The sequence below is a fragment of the Thunnus thynnus genome, chromosome 8, assembly GCF_963924715.1.
Source record: "Thunnus thynnus chromosome 8, fThuThy2.1, whole genome shotgun sequence".
Classification (NCBI taxonomy): domain Eukaryota; kingdom Metazoa; phylum Chordata; class Actinopteri; order Scombriformes; family Scombridae; genus Thunnus; species Thunnus thynnus.
The window spans coordinates 14,832,371-14,851,771 of NC_089524.1; the positions used below are offsets into that span (position 1 = coordinate 14,832,371).

The 19,401-nt window shown below is 39.0% G+C and overlaps 1 protein-coding gene and 1 long non-coding RNA gene across 3 annotated transcripts in view; one reads left to right on the forward strand and one right to left on the reverse strand.

Moving 5' to 3' along the window:
* Window positions 1-19,401, forward strand: part of LOC137187654 (adhesion G-protein coupled receptor D2) — a 98,257-nt gene that overhangs the window by 67,767 nt on the left and 11,089 nt on the right. For both annotated transcript variants that reach the window (XM_067596718.1, XM_067596720.1), the window contains one exon: window positions 9,580-9,662. In XM_067596718.1, coding sequence (XP_067452819.1) covers window positions 9,580-9,662 — 83 coding nt within the window. The remainder of the gene's footprint in view (window positions 1-9,579; window positions 9,663-19,401) is intronic.
* Window positions 8,472-10,852, reverse strand: LOC137187656 (uncharacterized). Its single transcript, XR_010929250.1, has 2 exons — window positions 9,689-10,852; window positions 8,472-8,651 (listed from the first exon to the last, which is right to left on the reverse strand). It is a non-coding gene; the product is annotated as an uncharacterized lncRNA (long non-coding RNA).

A 19,401-nucleotide genomic window follows, 5' to 3' on the forward strand; every position in this document is an offset into this window, starting at 1 on the left:
TCTTGTATCACTCTTCTCATTTCCCCCTTTCTGCTCCTTAAATATTCCCTCCTCTCTTAGCTTCAGTCTCTCTCTTCTTTCTCTTCCCCTTTTTCTGTCTCTCTCTCTGCTCACTCTTTCTCTTTGGCTTTTTCCATCCTCTCCCTCATTCCTCCTACTCTTCCACAGCCACATTCCTCTGGAGTGGGTGGGAGGGGTGGAGAGCAGGCGGGCAGCAGCTTCAGCTTTTATAGCCTGATCAATTTTACAGTGGCTTATTGAATAGCTTTTAATGCCCTTCTTTATTTTCAGTTGTAACCCACAGAGTGTCTGCTGCTCCAGGGCTGATGTGATGGCTCACCAGAGAGAGAGAGAGACAATAAATTTTAATACATCGTCTCTGGAAAATTACACATGTTTAATCATTGATTTTTATTGGCTCATCATGATAACATTATCCCAGTGGGCGAGGGTGGGCAAAAGAGCAGCCCATAAAAGAAAAGAGGTTAAATTAGTTATGACATCATAAAGAGTGAAGTTGACAAAATGAAATGTTGGCATAACCAACTTTCTTTGTCTAATATACAGCATATTGATTGGCACTGTAACTGTTAAATACAAGGGCATTTTTATGCAGAAACCATTAAAAGAAATGGAGCCATCACCAGCTATTTCTCTCTTTTTGTTGCCAGTGAATCAGTTTGTGGAGACAATTAAGACTGAATGTCAGCCACAACTGTATGTTTTAATGGCCAAGGAATTAAAAAAGGCCAAAGTAATGTAATATAAATGATGCTCACGCCATCATTTAAATGATTGTATGTAAGCAATATCTTATGAAACTTTTTTTTGTAAGAGAACATTTTTCAGGATGTTCAAGCACTGAAGGAAATGTTCTGAACCCTCTATAATGGTCGGCTTTCTGGAAATATCTGGAGGAAAGCCCATGTGTTGGCAGTAGTGCAAGTGGCATAATTTTTCCTCTAGCTCTGGTTCTTAAAGTTGAAATAAGTTTCAGCTAAAGTAACTTTCTGCACATTGTTGCCTTCTTCAGCAAAATGTAATTGCATTGACTTTCAATCTACAGCATTGATGGTGGATTTGATTTGGAATTTGATTAGATGTCTTAGAAGTCCATCGTTCCAATTAGTAAAATGTGTTATTACTGAGTGAGTGAAAATACAGAGATGAGATGTAGAATTCATTACGTCCATTTTTTACAGAACAATGCACTTCTCACACCGCTCTTATGTTACACACATTCTTTATCCCTTTCCCCCTTTTTTCCTTTCGTTTTTTTCCCACTCTTTTCCATTGCTCTATTACCTATTTATTTAAATATTTGTCAAACAGTAAAACATTTTATAATGCTTTTTAATATCATATATTGTTTTTAAAAATTTAAAGTTTTAAAAAATTATATAGAATTTGGCAAGAAAGAAAAAATTACCAAACAAAAGTTAAATTGATTTAATTAAAGGAATAATTATTGTTTGGTTTTATTGCATGACACTTTACAAAAGATGTCACTGAAACTACAACGGTTGTTTTTGTACTTTTCATTGCAAAATTCCAAAACTGTTAATGTATATATTTAGTCTGGACTACTTTACTCTCTGTCACATTCATCCACTGTGATTTCACCTCACCAACTAGAGTGCAAGAAAGGTGAAATGAATGAATGTGTGTGCACCAAGATTTATCGACTGCATATAAAAAAAAATATCAGGATCATTAAGTCCAACTCTACTGCCATCAAGCTGATGAAAGCTGGCATACACACAGACTTCATAATGCTTGTGTGTGTGTGTGTGTGTGTGTGTGTGTGTGTGTGGATGTGATAAGGTAGATTGACTTCTAATATAAACGGTAGGGGTGTCTACTGACATCCGTATAGCAGTGCCCTTTGTGTCCCTGCCTGGCAACCTCATTCTCCCCTTATGTGTGTGTGTTAGAGAGGGTATGAGAGAAGTGGGAGATTGTTGTAGTGTGTGTGTGTGTGTGTGTGTGCAAACATGCAAATTTTGTATGTGATTACAGTGGTGTATGTTTTTGATGTTGTTTCTGTGATCTTATATTTGTGCAGTTACATCTTTTTTTGGGGGGGGGGGTTATGATATGCAACACAGGTCCCTGCCCGGAATTGAACCGAGGGTATTGCAGTTATGTGGTATGTGCATTAACCACTCGGCTATCAGGATGCCTAAAATACTGTTTAAAAGCTTGTGAGTGTGTGTTTGTGTGTGAGACAGTGTGTTTGGATAAGTGAGGGAGGATCTGTCACACATTTCTCTGTACATTCTCTCTCTCTCGCTCTCTCTCTCTCTCTCTCTCTCACACACACACACACACACCAAAACACCATACACATAAAACACACACACAAACACACACTGGGGCAGGTTAGCCCTCCTCCACACCGGCACCTGCTCCGCTGAAGGTGAAAGAAGTGCTCACTTGAGCTCATTGAAAAGTAGATGTGACAGTAAATTTTTCAGGCCCTTGTGAGATGGGAGATCTTGTTATAGCAGTCAGGATGGGGGTCAGGGCAGTGGCTGCTTGATGATTGAGGAAAAGAGAAGTAAATTCATTCTGCTTCGGGCACTTTGTCAAGTGCCAGTAGCTTACCGTTGAGAGCCACTCACCCATCACCGTGTTACGGCCCCAGAGGTCACCTCCACCACCATAAATCTGCCTCGCCTCCTCGCCTGCTAAACCTATTGCCTTCCCCCGACTGAGCACGAGCAGGGAGAGAGGCTGCAGCTGCTGCTACTGCTCCTCATAGTCACTCAAATGAAAAAAAAAGACAGAGAAGAGAATATAGATTCTATTTTGATGCTGCTGATTGTGTAAGAGCAGGACACTGGGTGTGCTGTGCCACGGGAGGGAGGGGGGGGGCATTTACATTTGGACTAATGGTCCAGCTTAATTGAGCACAATCATTACAATGAAACAAGAGAAAGTTAGCAGGCGTATAATACAAACTCAACACTTGCTATTGTCACTTTTCACATGTCTTTAAAGACAGATAACTAACTAAAACTAATCTAATAATCATTTAATCATTGTGATACCCTTCTGAAACTGCCTTTCCTGACTTGCCTCCTCTGATTTAGCCACAGTGAATTTTCCCTCTTCTAAAGATCACCTGACCCACTCACCTGCTCCTCATTCACAGACAGCTCCAGTTCATATACTGTATACTGTGTATTTACTGGATGACATGGATGGTGGGTGAACGTCTGCACCCTCTTTGCGGTTGGGTGTAGGATACTGAAAACACCGTACATATTCAAAAAGTAAACACATCCTGTCTCATGCTTGAAGTCAGCATTGACTTTTTCAATATTCAACCCAAGACAACAGTCTTTCCTTAAACTTAACTTAGTGCTTTAAGTTGCCTAAAGAGAGCCGTAAAAACATGTAGCTTGATTTGGTTGGCATCAGACATTGTAACCAAACCCAAATGAAATGTAGTGTAGTATACGCTACATACTATGGTTACACTGCAGTTAATATACACTACTAAAGTTTATGCCCCTATAGTGATGAGTTTAAATTTGTGGTGTGTAATAAAGGATTTACAGTTAAAGATTTGTAAAAGTGTAATCACTTTCAAACAATCTTTTGAACTTAAATTTTATTGCAATGTTTAGGAGTAGCATCTCCAAAATCATTGTACAAGAGCCATAGTGTTAAGCATTGAGCTACAGAAATACCGTCATGCCTTTAGCCTCTTTGACACATGCAGTGTCTAGTTTTCTTTGCTGTTTTTATAATCAGTGGAAAGAAATTTGGCCTGTTAATGTTATTGTACATTATTGTAGTGTAGAACTTTTTTCCCAGTAGTTATTTATCTATGAGTGCGTGCACGTACATTTACTATACACACTGTATGTGTCTTAATGTGCGTGTTTCTATGTCTTTGTTCTTTGTACTGTAAATGACAGTGTTTTTGCTCCCAAAGAGTCTCCTCAGAGTGTTAATTAAATGATAGCAGATGTGCAGGTGAGGGAGATCATTTGGTAAAAGGAATGCACACCCCGTTCTGTGTAAATGCATGCACAACACGCTCAACAGCCAAAAATCCACAGGAGAGTACAGAGAGGTAAGTTGAAAAAAAGAAGTGATTGCAGAAGATGGAAGCAGACAGCAAGATGAGAGTGACAAAAAGGGATGAAAGAGATATGCAAATGAAATAAAGCAAATTATCATAAAAGACAGAGCAGGGAAAGTCTACATATTATTGGATTGCTAGATTTTCTATCATTCTAATGAAGAAAGTAAGATCTCATGTTGACAACTTAAGCTGTCACTGTGTTTCCAGCACCTGTTGCCTCTGCACAATCTAATCTTTGCCTCAGTATTACACATAGTGTGGTGGTATCCTTCCTCATACAGTTTAGTCCAAGTGAATGGATGGCTTAAAGGAATAGTTTGACTTTTTGGAAAATGCACTTATTTGCTTTCTTGCTGAAAGTTAGATGAGAAGTGAAGCAGAAGAACACCGCTCATGTCTGGACAGTAAATGTGAAACTACTCTACCACTGGCAAGAAAGTGAATAAGCTATATTTCCATATGTCAAACTATTCCTTTAAAGCATGGCATGTAAAACTGACTAGATTCATCAGTTCTGAAATATTACAGTAATTTGTGTTAGTAGCTGTGCTGTCAAATGTAGTAAACATTTACATAATCAGTGCAGTGCTGAGTTCAAATCTTGCAGGAATGCAAAAGATTGCAGCCGTTATGGTAATTTGTGGTAGGATTCGTAAATCAATCTCTTGGTTTGTTTCCATAAAACACACAGTTAGACATAAGTAAAAAAACAATATATGGTCATTGTTAAAATCCACATGGAACAGTAGGCCACAGGAGTGCCACATTATTTAAACTGTGATGATTTAATATTGAGCTGAAGCCCATCAACACTGGTTGATGTTGAGCCATTTTTCTTTCTGCCAAAATGTAAGATTGGTAGTTAGAAGATTCCTTCAGCCGTTTTTGGGAAGAGTGTTTTAGTACTGCCAACATGCTCTCTCAACTTCATCAGAGGTTGTTCCAAGATACAAAGGAAGCAGAGAGTCTACTTTTTATACTTAATAAGGACCAAAAAAAATAAAAAAAACACATATCATTACAAGTAAAAAACCATATGCCTCTTAATCTAATTAGTTTATAAGTATAATTTTCACAACCTCTGGGCCAATGAAATCCTTTCAAAACCAGTAAACTCAAAACTGTGTGGTTATATGGTAAGGTAAAAGCAATTCTCTTTTTGGAGTTTCTGTTAAGCTGAACTTGTGGCAATGCAAGGTTTTTGACTTATAATACCACTATGCTAGAGGTTTTTTGGAACATCAATGCTCATGGACCCTTTATGAAGAGTTTTTCCTCAAAAAACCTTTATGGGTAATATGCGGCTGAATCTTTAACAATCCACAAAGGTTCTGTGGAATTCTTTTCACTTTCTGAGTGTGGGTAAGACTTCAGTTTCTATGCTTAGCCTCATACTCTTTCATTAGGTCAAACCAAACCAGACACCAACCATACACAAAACCCCAGGGGATCCGGTTCAATCTTTTCCTAAATTGATAATTGATATATCATGAAATTATTGATATCTTGTGCCATATGCTAACATTTTTCTAGGATGGTGGTAGAGGACTAAAATCAGAAGAAGGAAAAAGGATCTGGATCTGGTGTGTGTGTTTGTGTGTGCATGCGAGTGTGTTGGTTTTTGTACACATGCTTGTCCACATGCGTGCAGATTGTGAGTGATCTCCTCTGTCTGAAGTGTGTCATCGTGCACCATAATTACACCTGCCCCAACTATGTGGGTGCATATGCATTCAAATACACATATGCATGTATGTGTGAGTATGTATGTGTATGCACATGCCTGTCCAACTTGTAGTGTACGAGCACCAGCCTGCTTTCAATATAGCCTCTTATTAGGTAGTGATTATCCTGCCTGCGTCTGGCTTCTTTCAGCCGTTGACTAGAAGTTGGAGAGGCCAGGGGCACCCAGGGAAGAAAGGAGTGAAAACTTCCTGAACCCAGCTTTCACCCCCCACCCCTCAACTCCAATGTACCCCTCAACCTCTCAACAAGCCACCTTATTCACACTGGTGTTTTTCCATAAACAATAGAAAATTCAGAATTGGGAGGACAAAAGTGGAGATGGTGCTCAGAGAAAATAAACTATGTACACATACAAGAATGCATCATAACCAATAAAGACATTGCAGAAGTCCACTTCTAATCTACAGTACCTGTTCTAACAATTGCATTTACGGAATCATGCATATGTCCTGAATTAACCCTTCAATTAATGGTCAACACTTGTGAACTCCCCAACTATCCTGCATTTATACTGCTGACAATTCAGTTTACAGACCTATCAATGTATTTACTGATGGCTGAAAAATACTGAAAAATTGTATTTGTACAAAACAGATCCTGGATGAGATCCCAATACATTTGTTTTTTTAGTGGCCATTTTGCACAATAGCCGCATCTGTGAGGAGTCAATGCACTTAATGTACATTGTGTCAACCACCATGACAGAATTTTAAAGCTGGACATGCATTAACATGTTGTTTCTCTAATGCTACATGCTGTCTTTAAGAGAACTGTCTAAAAGACTGTATTGAGTTGAAGAGGTCAACCCATAGCTTCCCTCTAGAAATAGCGCTACCCTTTGCACAAACTACCGTAGTAGCCTACAAAAATGCAGGTGATAAGCACTAAGAATGACAGTGATTCTTAGCCTTCCACTTAAACACAGAGACACATACACACATGTAATCATACAGTTTCCTGTCCCCCTACTCCTGCGTTTGATAAACTGGCATAAAAATACTCTGTGTAGAAGAAAACGGATAAGGAAAATAGGAAGACAAAACAGAAGAAAAGGACGAAGAAATAAATGGTAGACAAGGGAGACAACAGTGTGGCAGGATCCCGAGGGCCTGGCTGGGGACTTCGTAAGAGCCCATACATCAGCTGTCACCCGATGGGCTTCCAAAGAGCAACACAATGGACTGGACAGATGGTCCCAAACAAACTGCAGTGGGTTTGATGCTATTAAAAGCTGTTTGCCTCATGCCAGACGCCAGCAAGTGTTGCGGATACATTGTGTGATCATTTGTGAATGGCTGAAAATATGTGTATGTGTGTTTGACTACTAGCTTCTGGTGTTCCCATAAACCGTCTGCTGTGTTTTTGGCCACCAAATGACCATTCGTAGTCGTAGAGTATGGTGTGTGTGTGTGTGTGTAGTTTTCTCATAATTAAGATACGATCAAACATGTGATGGTGAAACACAAACAGTATGATGATTGATTTGCACTCAATGGATGTCAGCCAACTCTGTAGCCCATGACGAACTTTTGGCTGATAACCAATAACCAGACAAACATAAAAAAGAGACCCCCCACCCCCCAGCCCCCCACCCCTCTCTATGTTACTCCCTCCCTCCCCCCTATCCTCTCCTTTTTCCCCTTCCCTTCATCTGCTTCATAAAGAGCGGCTCTGACACCTTAGAATGATGAACTCTTTCAATGCGCTGACCTTTCTCCTTCGGACTTGTCACCCGCCCTCTTGCCCTCTTCTATGTAGATGAGACAGAGACAGATGAAGATATTTTGCAATATTTTGGGTAGTGGGCGGGGGTGTCATGAAATGACACAGTGAAATTAGTTTTGGTGGTTGTGGATGGCGGCCGACCCTCCTTCAGATCAGCAGTCATCCAGGGAGATTAATCCAGACACAGAAGGCCTGTTGGAGAGCAGTCATGACAGGCCCTGAACGAGAGGAGAGAGACAGGCAGGTAGACAGACACATGGGGCGGATAGGTTGATGACAATGATATACCTACCGAGATTGTGTCCATATGTCTGTATATCTGTGTAAGTTTTAGGTTTAACATACAGATTGTTGGACTCCTGTGGACATGAATAATGTTAAGCTCAAGTTTCTCCACCATAAAATGTGAAAATAGCCTAAATTTAGCATAGTGCCTGAACTCTGGATCATCAACCAATTCAAATAGGTCAAGCCCTAGTGAATGATTTCCCTGGTTGGGAAAACAATCAAAATGATCAGAGCCTTTGCAGATGGGATAAAAGTTGGTGATATTACCAAGCTGTGTGAGATAGATCAGGATATCCTTCAGTCAATTGATATAATTTGGGCCAAAACTAGCACCAATTGTTCTCAATCATCCAATGCAAACTGGTGTAATCAGCCACCAGTGATCACCTGTGCCTCCATGTCCATTGCAAAGAAGCTTTTTTAAGTATCTGATTTGTACTTTATCTCTAGTTATGTCTTATACAGTAGTAATCTATTTAAGGCAGGGGGTTGTATTTTCTGCATGGAACGCAGTCATCGTTAAGTAAGATATATTCTGTTTCACAGTTGTTTGTGTATGAACAATAAAAAATGAGATTAAGCAACTTGGGTTCTCAAATCTGTACACAGTGGATGAAAATGTAGGCATTACAGAGATGTTTTTATTGACTTGTAATAGCAAGGAGGCATTGTGATTAAAGAGATTGTTCCATTGGATCCCTGCAGCAGCCAGTGCGTCCATCAGCAGTCATCTGGCCTTTTGACGTGTCCTTGGAGAACAGTTGGCCCCTACAGTGCCTGCTCAGTAAAATGCCTGAAATGTAAAATTAGTGTCAGAAGTTGATGAATATGGTATCATTAGCCACGCCTGTCTTGTCTTCTTCATTTCTGCTCTAATTGGCTCCAGTTTATAATCCTTCACCTTTGGGCTATCCCTTGTAATTCAGTTTTGTTTGCTTCTATTCAGTGACCTGTAAGATTACAGGTCACTTACCTCATATTTTGAGGTACTGAATGTTTAGCTGAATTTGATCTTGTTTTTATATAGAATTTTAGAAGAGAACTCTTCACTCTTACTAAATACTTAAGGAGAAGAGGCATGGGACAAATAGTTAAATTACTAAAAGTGGCTCTTCCCTTGCCCACTTACTGGAAATCCAAAATACAACATTATAGCGATGAGGTGTGGTCCTTTTGTAGGTTATGATTCTGAAATTACAGCACAATGGAATATTAACAATTATTTAGCATTTAAATGATGCTGGTATCCAAGTGCATGTGTGTTTTAGGGTGTATACAGCACATGCAAATGCATCTGAAAGACCACATCTAACCGCTGTTGAATGTTGCTCTTGGACGGGCTCTGTATCATTTCCTTTTCATTTTCAGTACAAATATGAAATAGAATAATCACACCCACAATGTTATCTTAGGATCTTTCAGGGGAAACATTTGGGTTGTAAAATATGCATAAAATTCTATCATGTCTCAATATCTTCAAATATGTAAATAATAGTCCTTTATATGTAATTATTCATTGCAACATGACTTTACGATAGCCCTGCTCACTTACTTGCTCTAAGCACGTGTCCTTGTCTGTGAGTGTGCATGTGTGTATTTGGTTACTTTTCATTATTGGCAGATCTAACTCTTTCTCTCTCTCTCTCTCTCTCTCTCTCTCGCTCTCTCTCTCTCTCTCTCTCTCTCCCTGTGTGTGTGTGTGTGTTTCTGTCTGTCTTCAGGTCAGCTGTCCATTCCTTGTGATCCAGAGAGAATAGAAAATCCCTTGAGCCAAACCTCCAAAGGCACTCATCTGCATAGAAAGGTAACTGACTCCTTTAACATACGTACACACAACATAGAGTTTTAGTCACTCAAGTGGTACTTTGAGCTTTGGGTAACAGGGCAGTTCAGGGGGTCAACAGCGGCATTTGATCTTTAACCTGAGGACAAAAACAGACTGAAGTCAGGGGCTGAACGATTACTGTGTTATGTTAACACAGTCAACAGCAGTAGTGTATTAGTACACTGATTGATTTAGTACATTTCAGTTGTGCTCAGTTACATATAGTTTGATTCAATTCACTTCGATTAAGCTACTTTACAGGACTTGATAAGCCATTCAAAACATTTTTAGTGGACTTGTGATTTTCCCCTATTAATGCTGTAGTGAATACATTTTTTAAAAAGTAAAAATGGTTTTATCCTTATAAAAATGTGTTCAGTAAAAAGTAATTAATTAAAAAGATGTAGTCACACACTAGTTAATACTTTATACAGACTACAAATTAACAGTATAAAGCCTTATTTCAGCTTAAAAACAAACAAAGTAAAATGTGAGTTAACAGTTTTACTGTGCCTTCTACCACCATTTCATGCTGCATAGTGATGATTGGCACGGGCATTTCATTCCATATAAATCTTATACTGTTAAACAATATAAAACATTTTAAAGTGAATGAAATTAACATCTGGTAGCTGTACCTCATGATCTGTGATAAATAAGAATATAATGATTAAAACAAAACTACTTACCGGTCTTACTTACAGCCAGGCATCACCCCACCCCCCACATACATACACATTCACTCACACACACACACACACACACTCACAGTTGCTTGACTGACTGCCTCCTCACTGAAATAAATTGAAGCCTCCAACTCTCTGATGAAGCTCCCTGCATACCTTGTCCCCCTGGTGGCCAGCATCAGTACCACATCACACAGCAAAATGTATCCCCTTTAACATGTTACTTATATTTATCTCAAATTCAAAGTCTTTTTTATCACAAAAATCTGCTGTGTTCAGTAAAATAATGTGGATAATGAATAAACTTTATAATGTTGGATGTTCTTGAAATAACTGACTTTTCTGTTAGATAAGATAGATTACTTATATATATTACTTTTGTTTTGAAAGAATATTGCCTGTACATGGTGTATTTGGCTTTGTCTATCCAGTTTATGCTTTAGATTCATACGCTAGGAGGTTAAGTGTCTTGCTCAAGGGCACGAGTGGTTGTTCTCAGCAGTGAGAGTGTTCATCACTTTACCTTCTGAGGTTTTCCTGGTTCATCCGGTGATTCGAGGCTGGCCATAAGCCCACTTCTTTAAATCTCCAGTCCCGCCACACAGAATACTGATACTCCTATATCATTTTGCACATGAAAACTATGTAAATTTATTTCAGCTGTCATGCTGTGCAAGCTGTACACTGAAAAAACATGGACACCTGCAATTAAATGTTTGGCTATGTCCAAAATCACTCCCTCGCTCACTCATTCACTACTTCCTATGCATTAGACAGTCAGCAGTGAGCAGTAAATTGAGATGTCAGGCACTTATTAATCATTTTTTGTCATCACTGACAGGTATGGAGTCTCACAACAGTAATTTTTTGCTATATAAAAAGTGGCGTGTTGCATTGTAGTATTTTTAACAGAAATTAGTGTTCATGTCATGGATGCTACTTTTTTGCTTCGATTGTGAGAATTTTTTAGGGCACTTTGTAGCAGATGAATTCACACTTAGTATTTGGACACTCGAATAAAATGGCAGACACATTGGCTGGTCATGAACACCAGAAACTTTTAATTGTAAAAGTTTAACCAAATATTGTTACTGTTTCTGTGTGACGACCCATTTAAATGCATGAAAATGAAAAATGTTCATGTCCAAGTAACAGTATAGTGTTGATTAGGGATGTCTTGAGCTGATCTAAGATGAGGGTATATACTAATGGATCTGTATCGGCTAAAATAAACCAGATAAAAATCCGATCCTTTCTTTACTAGACTTTACTGTGTTTTGTTCACCTCAGCCTGCTAGTGTTGCAGTGCTGCTTCATGTGTGAACATTTGCACCTGACACAGAAAAGTTGGCAAAATACACAGAAACTCAGACAATAACAAATGTTTTATCTCTCCTCACTCTCTCTGTACAAAACTTTTAGGTAGCAGCTTAATTTTTGGCTTAATTCTACTTACTCACCTTCGCTGTTTAAAATGACAAATATCACCAGCAGCAGGTCATATCAGCTGTGGGTCATTAATGTTAATTCTGCGAGTGACTTGATGACAGGCCAGCATTAAACTTGGCTGTTGTTTGACTAAAGTTATCAGTGTCTGTACAGATCATTTTTGAGGGAGGAAACTCCACTCTGTAACACCACTGTACAACTGCAAGTGTTTTTGCAGTTCCCACAACTCCAACAGTCATACATCTTTTCTAGTAAAATGATCTAGCAGATACCCAATATTAAAGGACTCGGATTGGAATCAGGGCCAAAAAAACTTTATCATGACACCCCTAGTGGTGATTGTTTAAGCAGCCATTTTCATTTAATGTCAAAACATGGAACTGGACTTTGAGAAAAGACACCTGACCTCTCATTTAGGAACACTGATTTAAAGGACTGTCTTAATTTATTTTTTCTACTCTGAAGTAAGCAATCCTGAGCTCTGAATAATAAGTGGAAGCAGGATAAATGTCTGGAATGAAAACCAGCAGTGTTCTGAGTCCAAGATAGAGAACCACTGTTCACGTGTACCTCCTCTCCCTTGATAACACAGGAAATGATACCATAACTGGTGAACTTTTAACGAAAAAATTGATGCAATAAGGATAATGACACTCACCTCAACCAAATAAAGGATTTTTTGCATCTTTGTTTTGAGATAAATGCAACTAAAAACAGACTCTAAGATCAGATGACTTTTCCAGCGTTACACTTTTTCTTTTTCTCTTCCACCCTTGGCAAACTGCTACCGCACAACAACTTCCAACTGTCCTACCTCCGATGTGATCGAAGCTGACTTTGCTCTCCACCCAGCTTTGTTTTTCTTCTCAGCCGTTGGGTGGTCCATGTCTTTCTCTCTCTCTCTCTTTCACTCTATCTCTCTCTCACTCATTGTCAAGTTCACAGCGTCTGTTTCTCTTTGAGAGCTACGGGACCCAGGCATGGTTCGAAACTCAATACTTGAGTATACACAATTAAGTTCACACCAGAGGTTATTGGATGGAAGTGTGGTCTCATTCCACAAAATGTGTGAGTCAGTCAAAGGATGGGAGGACGTGAGTGTGTATGTGTGCCTGGTTAGTTGGTCAAGGTTAACTTAATGATGGGAAGTGGAGATGGTGTGTTCTGCACTGGTAGACTGTTGCCATTAGAGACTTCATTCATTGGAAATTTTAGTTAAGAGTGTGATTGTTTTCAGCTGTGTTTGATTAATGATATAATGTTGTCAGACGTTTTGTGCAAAGTTGATGTAATATAACTTTTCACCTGCTGCAATGTTGGGAAACATTAAAAAAAAGATCAACAGTTTTGTATTGTACTCTTATCAGAATAAAACCATAATACTTTGTGGGTGACCTGAGTGGCTTGCTCATCCATGAGGAAGACAGTAGTACCATGATGACCCAACATATCTAAGAGTATCAAGTCCAGGATGGTAATTAATGGACAGAGGTTACTGTAGGTTCATTACGGTGACATCACTCTCCGAGTCAAAATGTGAGAGGGTGCTAGACCAGTGGCCTGTATCTTTGCATAGCCAATGTTCATATCCTTGTATCCTTGTAATTGTGTTAGTATCACAGCAGGGCATGCGCATTTATCTTTTTTAATGCAACACACAAAATGTTTATATAAGCATGTTTTATACATATATATATATGTGTGTGTGTGTGTGTGTGTGTGTGTATATATATATATATATACACACACATATATATATATATTATACTGTATAAAGCGTATGTCCTTAGCTTAAACCTGCAGTGCAGAACTTGTACATATAATTGAAAGTCCTTTACATTCAAGCCCTTGCAAAAACGAGATCACACAATGCTGATTAAACCTATCACTGACAGGTAAATCTCTCTGTCTTTCACATTATACCAGAGTTTTTAATCTGGTGTCAGGTTTGACATTCCCGTGCTGGCCGGATGAATACATACTGAGCGTGCTCTATGGGCAGAGCATGCACACTAGAGACTTCCACCGGCCAAGCAGCTAACTTCCAGTTAGCTCTTGGCTAACTTGAATGGGGATAAAGTAATTTCATCATGCAGCTTTTCCAGACTTTCCAATTGTTATCAGACTGAATGGATTAAATTCTGACAGTGAAATTAGTCAGTTCGTGGGGGTTCTATGACCGTTTTACAGCTGCAACAGTAGTAAAGGAGTAGGCTACTGCGGAGCCTTTGTCGTTAGCACGTGTCAACAGTGTTTTTGTAATTACGCTCACTGCCAGAAGGGGAGACAAAAGTCCCACACTCCAGCTTTAAGCTTTTACTTTTTATACACTTTAGGATCCTTTGTGTTTCAGCAACATTCTGAAATAAACTTTACAGAGAAATTTCCCAAAACAGTACTATTTGTACTTATATAAAAAATAATGAAAATATAACCAAAAATTATGAAGACAATTCCTTGAATTTTCTTACACTATAATGTGTTTTAGAACCCCAGGCAGTTATCATTATACATTTTTTTCAATTCTGTTAACAATTTACTATCCTATTTTTCAATAAATATTAGAAACATAGTATGTTTGAAATTAACAGAAACTTGGAAAGAATCTGTAGACTCTTGTTGTCTGTTACATAAAACAGAGTAACAATATTCCTGGTTTTACCCTGCTGAAATTACCCCAGTTGACCTTTCCAGCCTGTTGAGTGTTTCAGTGTTGGACCAGTTAGCCACAGCTCCCTCAGTGTACTGTTCTCACGCGATTGGGAGTCCCATGACAGGCCAGCTGGAACCTCCACCCCACCCCCCCAAACACACACACACTCACAGGCACAAATCCTCCTCGGAGCCACCACTGGCCAGCCAGGCTGTCAGTTATTTCGATGGGAGGGTTATGAATGTGTGTGTGTGTGTGTATGTGCGTTGGGGGTGTTAGGACTTCCTGTTTTGCCCTGTTTGCTTCAGTGCTTCATGGCAGGGGGACTGCTGGTGTCATGTCACTGTGGGACTGGCAAGACATACAATTTACACTAGGGGTAAACTGATATGGTATACTGTATGATATGACATGATATATGATACAATTTTTGCAGCTGCTATCTACTACCATTACTAAGTTTTATATTCTTATTATAATCTTGCCAGCATGGTAATGCCTCCATAACAGCCTTTTCACCAGAGCACAGGACTCAATGGCTCTCCTTAGAAACCCAAACTAATGACATTTCTTGTGGATAGGTTAGCAGCTCTTTAAACCAGGGTGAGACAAGTTTTATTATATTTATTTTACAGACTATTGATTAAAATTCCCCTAAATCACACTGGAGTGATTTCTCTGGACAAACAATAAAACCACATTTCTCCACCTGCTCCCATCATATCAGAGGTGAACAACATCAACTTGTTATTTTCCAGTTTGTAGTAAAAAGCTAATAGGGTTCAATTGCTATTAGCAAATATCAGTGTATCCATAATATAGACATATTCTCCAGAGACATTTTTGGTTTTACTCTGTCATTCATCATTTCTTAATTGTGTTAACTTATTTTCTCTGAAGCAAACGACAATAACATTACAACATTAATTACTCATGCATGGGATGTGATTTCACTATTCCTCATGTCTTAATTTAAACATCAATCCAACATCGGGTTTTGCTGCATCAGTCTACAGCACCAGCTAATGAGCAAACACATTCACCAGTCATTAGTAGATTTAATTGAAAAATCTGTCAAATTATATTATGTAAAAGGATCTCTTAAAATCTAGTGCTTTTTGAAGAGTAACGGAGGTTTGTGAATTTTATTGTAATGTCTTAGACGTCACTGTCATTTTACAATAAACACATTACTTATAAGAAAAACATTAAAATGAGCTAAACCAACTAAAAGTTTGTAGTCGACCTAGAAACTAATAATTAACTAAGAAGAGGAAGCCCCACCACTTCTTCTCTGACTGACTCTGAAACCCTCTAAAAAGTTTTAATAATTCCTACCAGAACATCTAAAATAATTTAAAACATTTTGCAACTTACAAATCATATTAAAACCCTTAAAAGATACAGACTCCTGCGCACTCATGACAGATACTATTGATATGGTAATTAAGAAGCTTTTTTGTATACATTCACAGACACCATGTTGTAATGTTTGAGAGCATCTTTAAAGACTCTCTCATAAACACTCAGTGAGTCTTTACTTTTGTCTTTTTACATGAGTAGCTTTCAGTGCAAATAATATTCCACTCACTTGAGTGGGGTATTCAAGTGCTCTTTCTAGCCAAACATTCATATATACTAATACACATAAACTCATTATTATGTAAATGTTTACATCTCACACACATAGCTGTACACTCACTCAGGCCCTTTGCAGGAGGAGTGATTATGTCTTGGGGAAAGCACCAGTCGTTTTCCATTAATCCGAAGCAACCAGTGGTGATTGATCAATTAGCCCTGCTTAAAGCTGTGGCTCAGGCTGATCAATAGCACTGATCACCAGCCAAAGGTTTTTCATTAAGATCTGCTGCTCTGCATGAGTAGACTCCATTAGCATAGGCCAAATGGGCTGTGAGGAATGCAAATGCTGGAGTGAAAAAATACACACACAGAAACACACCTGAACACACACACATATGGGCTCATATAGTATACACAAATGTTAGCGTGACCACTTTGGAATCACACAGCTCTCTGTTATCTTCAAAAGCAATGTACAGTCATAATAAACATATAAACACATATTTTATTATGTGTGAAAGAGTTGTTGAATTGACCTGAATTATAATTGAAGGTTTTGAGATGTAACACAATACAACGCCACCACAAACTCTGTGCTCAAAAAATGACCGCAGAATTAATTTGCAACCTGACATAGTCTAGTGTATTAATTTGCATTGCATTATACAGGTACTCTTGATTCTCTTGCCTCTTTATTAAGCATAAGTAATGTGACATTTTTAAAAAAATAAGTTTTTTTAGAATAAGATGTCCCTTTTGAAAAAGTCCCAGTCTGATAAAATGACTTCTGCCACTACATGAAACCTCATTTTACACAACTATGGAGATATCTGGTATTTTAAACAGAGATTTCAGCGTGGTAAAATATGTAATAGTCAAATCCTTTGACTTATTGTATGAGCTATAATAACGCAAAGACTTGAACAGTTAGATTTAAATATTAAATTTATAAATAACAATGTGCTGCTGTATTAATAGCAGAATTGATGCTTCCAGTTGATACTTCCACAGTGTATTTAATATCTGCTGCTAGTTTTCTAAATCATTATTGGTGGACTACTGGTAGGTGAGACTGTCCTGTGACCATAGTGTCACAAACACCACTAAAGCATGTCAGAGTAATTGTCAAATACGCTTTGAACAACACTCTCTTTACTGCTTCCTTATTCATTGTAAGATGTTAGGAATGCGAATGGCCATAAAATAATGTCCAAAAATATAAACATATATGACTCATAATGCCTCCAAATAGTCTTTATGGTTCCATAGTGAGCATGTCTGGCAGTGTTTCCCTTTCAGCCCACTCATTGTCAGCCTTTTTGTTAGTTACCTGAAAAACAGCGGATGTTGCTGTGCCACAGCGATATTTCTGATCCACGACCCCATCGAACCCACGGGATCATCCATAGCCTAAAACACAAAAACACCGGCCGTCTACCACTGTCAAACTCACCTTTCTCACCCTCTCCTAACCCTCAGCGGGGCAGAGAGCCATTGTTTCACTTAAACAATCCTCATTGAATTAAAAACTGGCTGCGCTTTGTTCAGTGAGGCTGATGCATACTGCTGTCACGGTCCTATCGTTAATGTGCCATCACTGCACCTCACATCCTTAGCAGACACAGGCAGCGCTGAGCTTATTTCCTCCATCTGTAGGTGAATGTGTGCGTATGTGTGTGTGAGAGAAGTGTGTTGGTAGATGGGTTGAATGAGTAAGAGAGGAGGTTGGAGGGTGGGTCATTGTGCGTGTGTGTAAGTGTGTGTGTGTGTGTGATAGTCAGCATTAAATCGCTCAACAGAGAAGAGAGTTTTGTGGCATGAGGTGCTTCAGTCACTGGTGGAAACACCACAGAGACCTGGTGACACACACACATACACAAGTGAGTCATTTTAGTTTTTAGCCTTATGAAATGTTTTCAAGTGAGAAGTTAATTATTTCTTCTTGTTGAATATATGTATGATTCTATCTGATTTTGGTAGGCAGGGTGGCTTAATGGTTTGAGAGAGTACTATTAATGTAAGATTCGATTCCTCCACCAACAAGACTGTCTGGCCAGATATCCTCTTAAGTGTCCTTGACCAAGCAACCACAACTCCTGGTTTCTCTTATGAGTAAAGTGTACCCCAGAACCTCGGCCTGTGTCAACCCAATCAAGCCATATTAACCTTTTATTGGGCTTTTACCAAAAGAAGTACAAGGGATGGGAATGTAACAGAGACTCCAGAAAATATACTCTGATCCAATACAACACTGCAATAAATACAATGCTACCTTTTAAGCTTATAATGTTCCATTATTGTTGAGACTGTTTTTCTCAGGCACTAAAATCACCTTTAGGGTAATTTTATAGGCTGTGTCTACATTGGATTACATTATATTTTTATTCATGCAATTCCTGGTTAAAAAAAAAAAAAAAAAAAAGAAGATAAAACCGAGGACATTCAGGTTAGAACAAGGTTCAGGTTCAGATTTGGGATTAGGATAGAGAGAGAATGTATTCAAGAGGAGATGCTCATAAGTATGGTGACGCAAGTGTGCGTGTGTGTGTGTGTGTGTGTGTGTGTGTGTGTGTTTGTGTGTGTGTGTGTGTGTGTGTGTATTTTAGCGGATAGGAAGGGAGTTGGCCACAGAGATACTGAGGCAGACAGGAAGAGATCATCCTGGTCTTACCATGGTTGGGGTTGAGGCCTCTGGCTCCCCCGGCCCATACACATGAGCAAGTTATTGCTTATACGCTTAAACACACACGCAAATGCATGCGGAAGCTGGTACACACAAGATTAAAAACATAAATGTAATGTCTCCTTCCCTTTTACCTCTCACCTCTGACATTTTACCGACACAGTACTGGATGCTTTTAAATTCCTTGGTCGGAAAACTGAACCTCTTAAATTCATAGTAAGTCATTGTATGTTTATGAAAACCTCAGATAAATGCTTAAAATTTAAAATGCATCCTCAAGTGGCCACCCTGCCTGCCCAGATACACACATACAACGGCTCACACACACATTTTGTGACCGTTACTGTGTCTAAAGAGTTCGATGAGTTTCTTGCAGGGATGGCATGGCAGCAGAATGATATTTCCGTGAACCATGGGTGGGTGGAGGTGGGATGGATGGATGGACGGATGACACCCGTATCCACCTCCACTGGGGAGAGGAAGTCCCTATCAGAACACAACAGGAAAGAGACAGCGCAAAAACAAGCGCATGTCTTTTTGGACATTAAATCACTTCCTGTAGAGCTCTGGGCTGTTTCCCCCACTATCCTCAGCCTCCACCTCAGCCCAGTTTAACTACTCTTTCAGCACACAGAAAAATTGATCAAGCCTCTTTCTCTTTGTGCA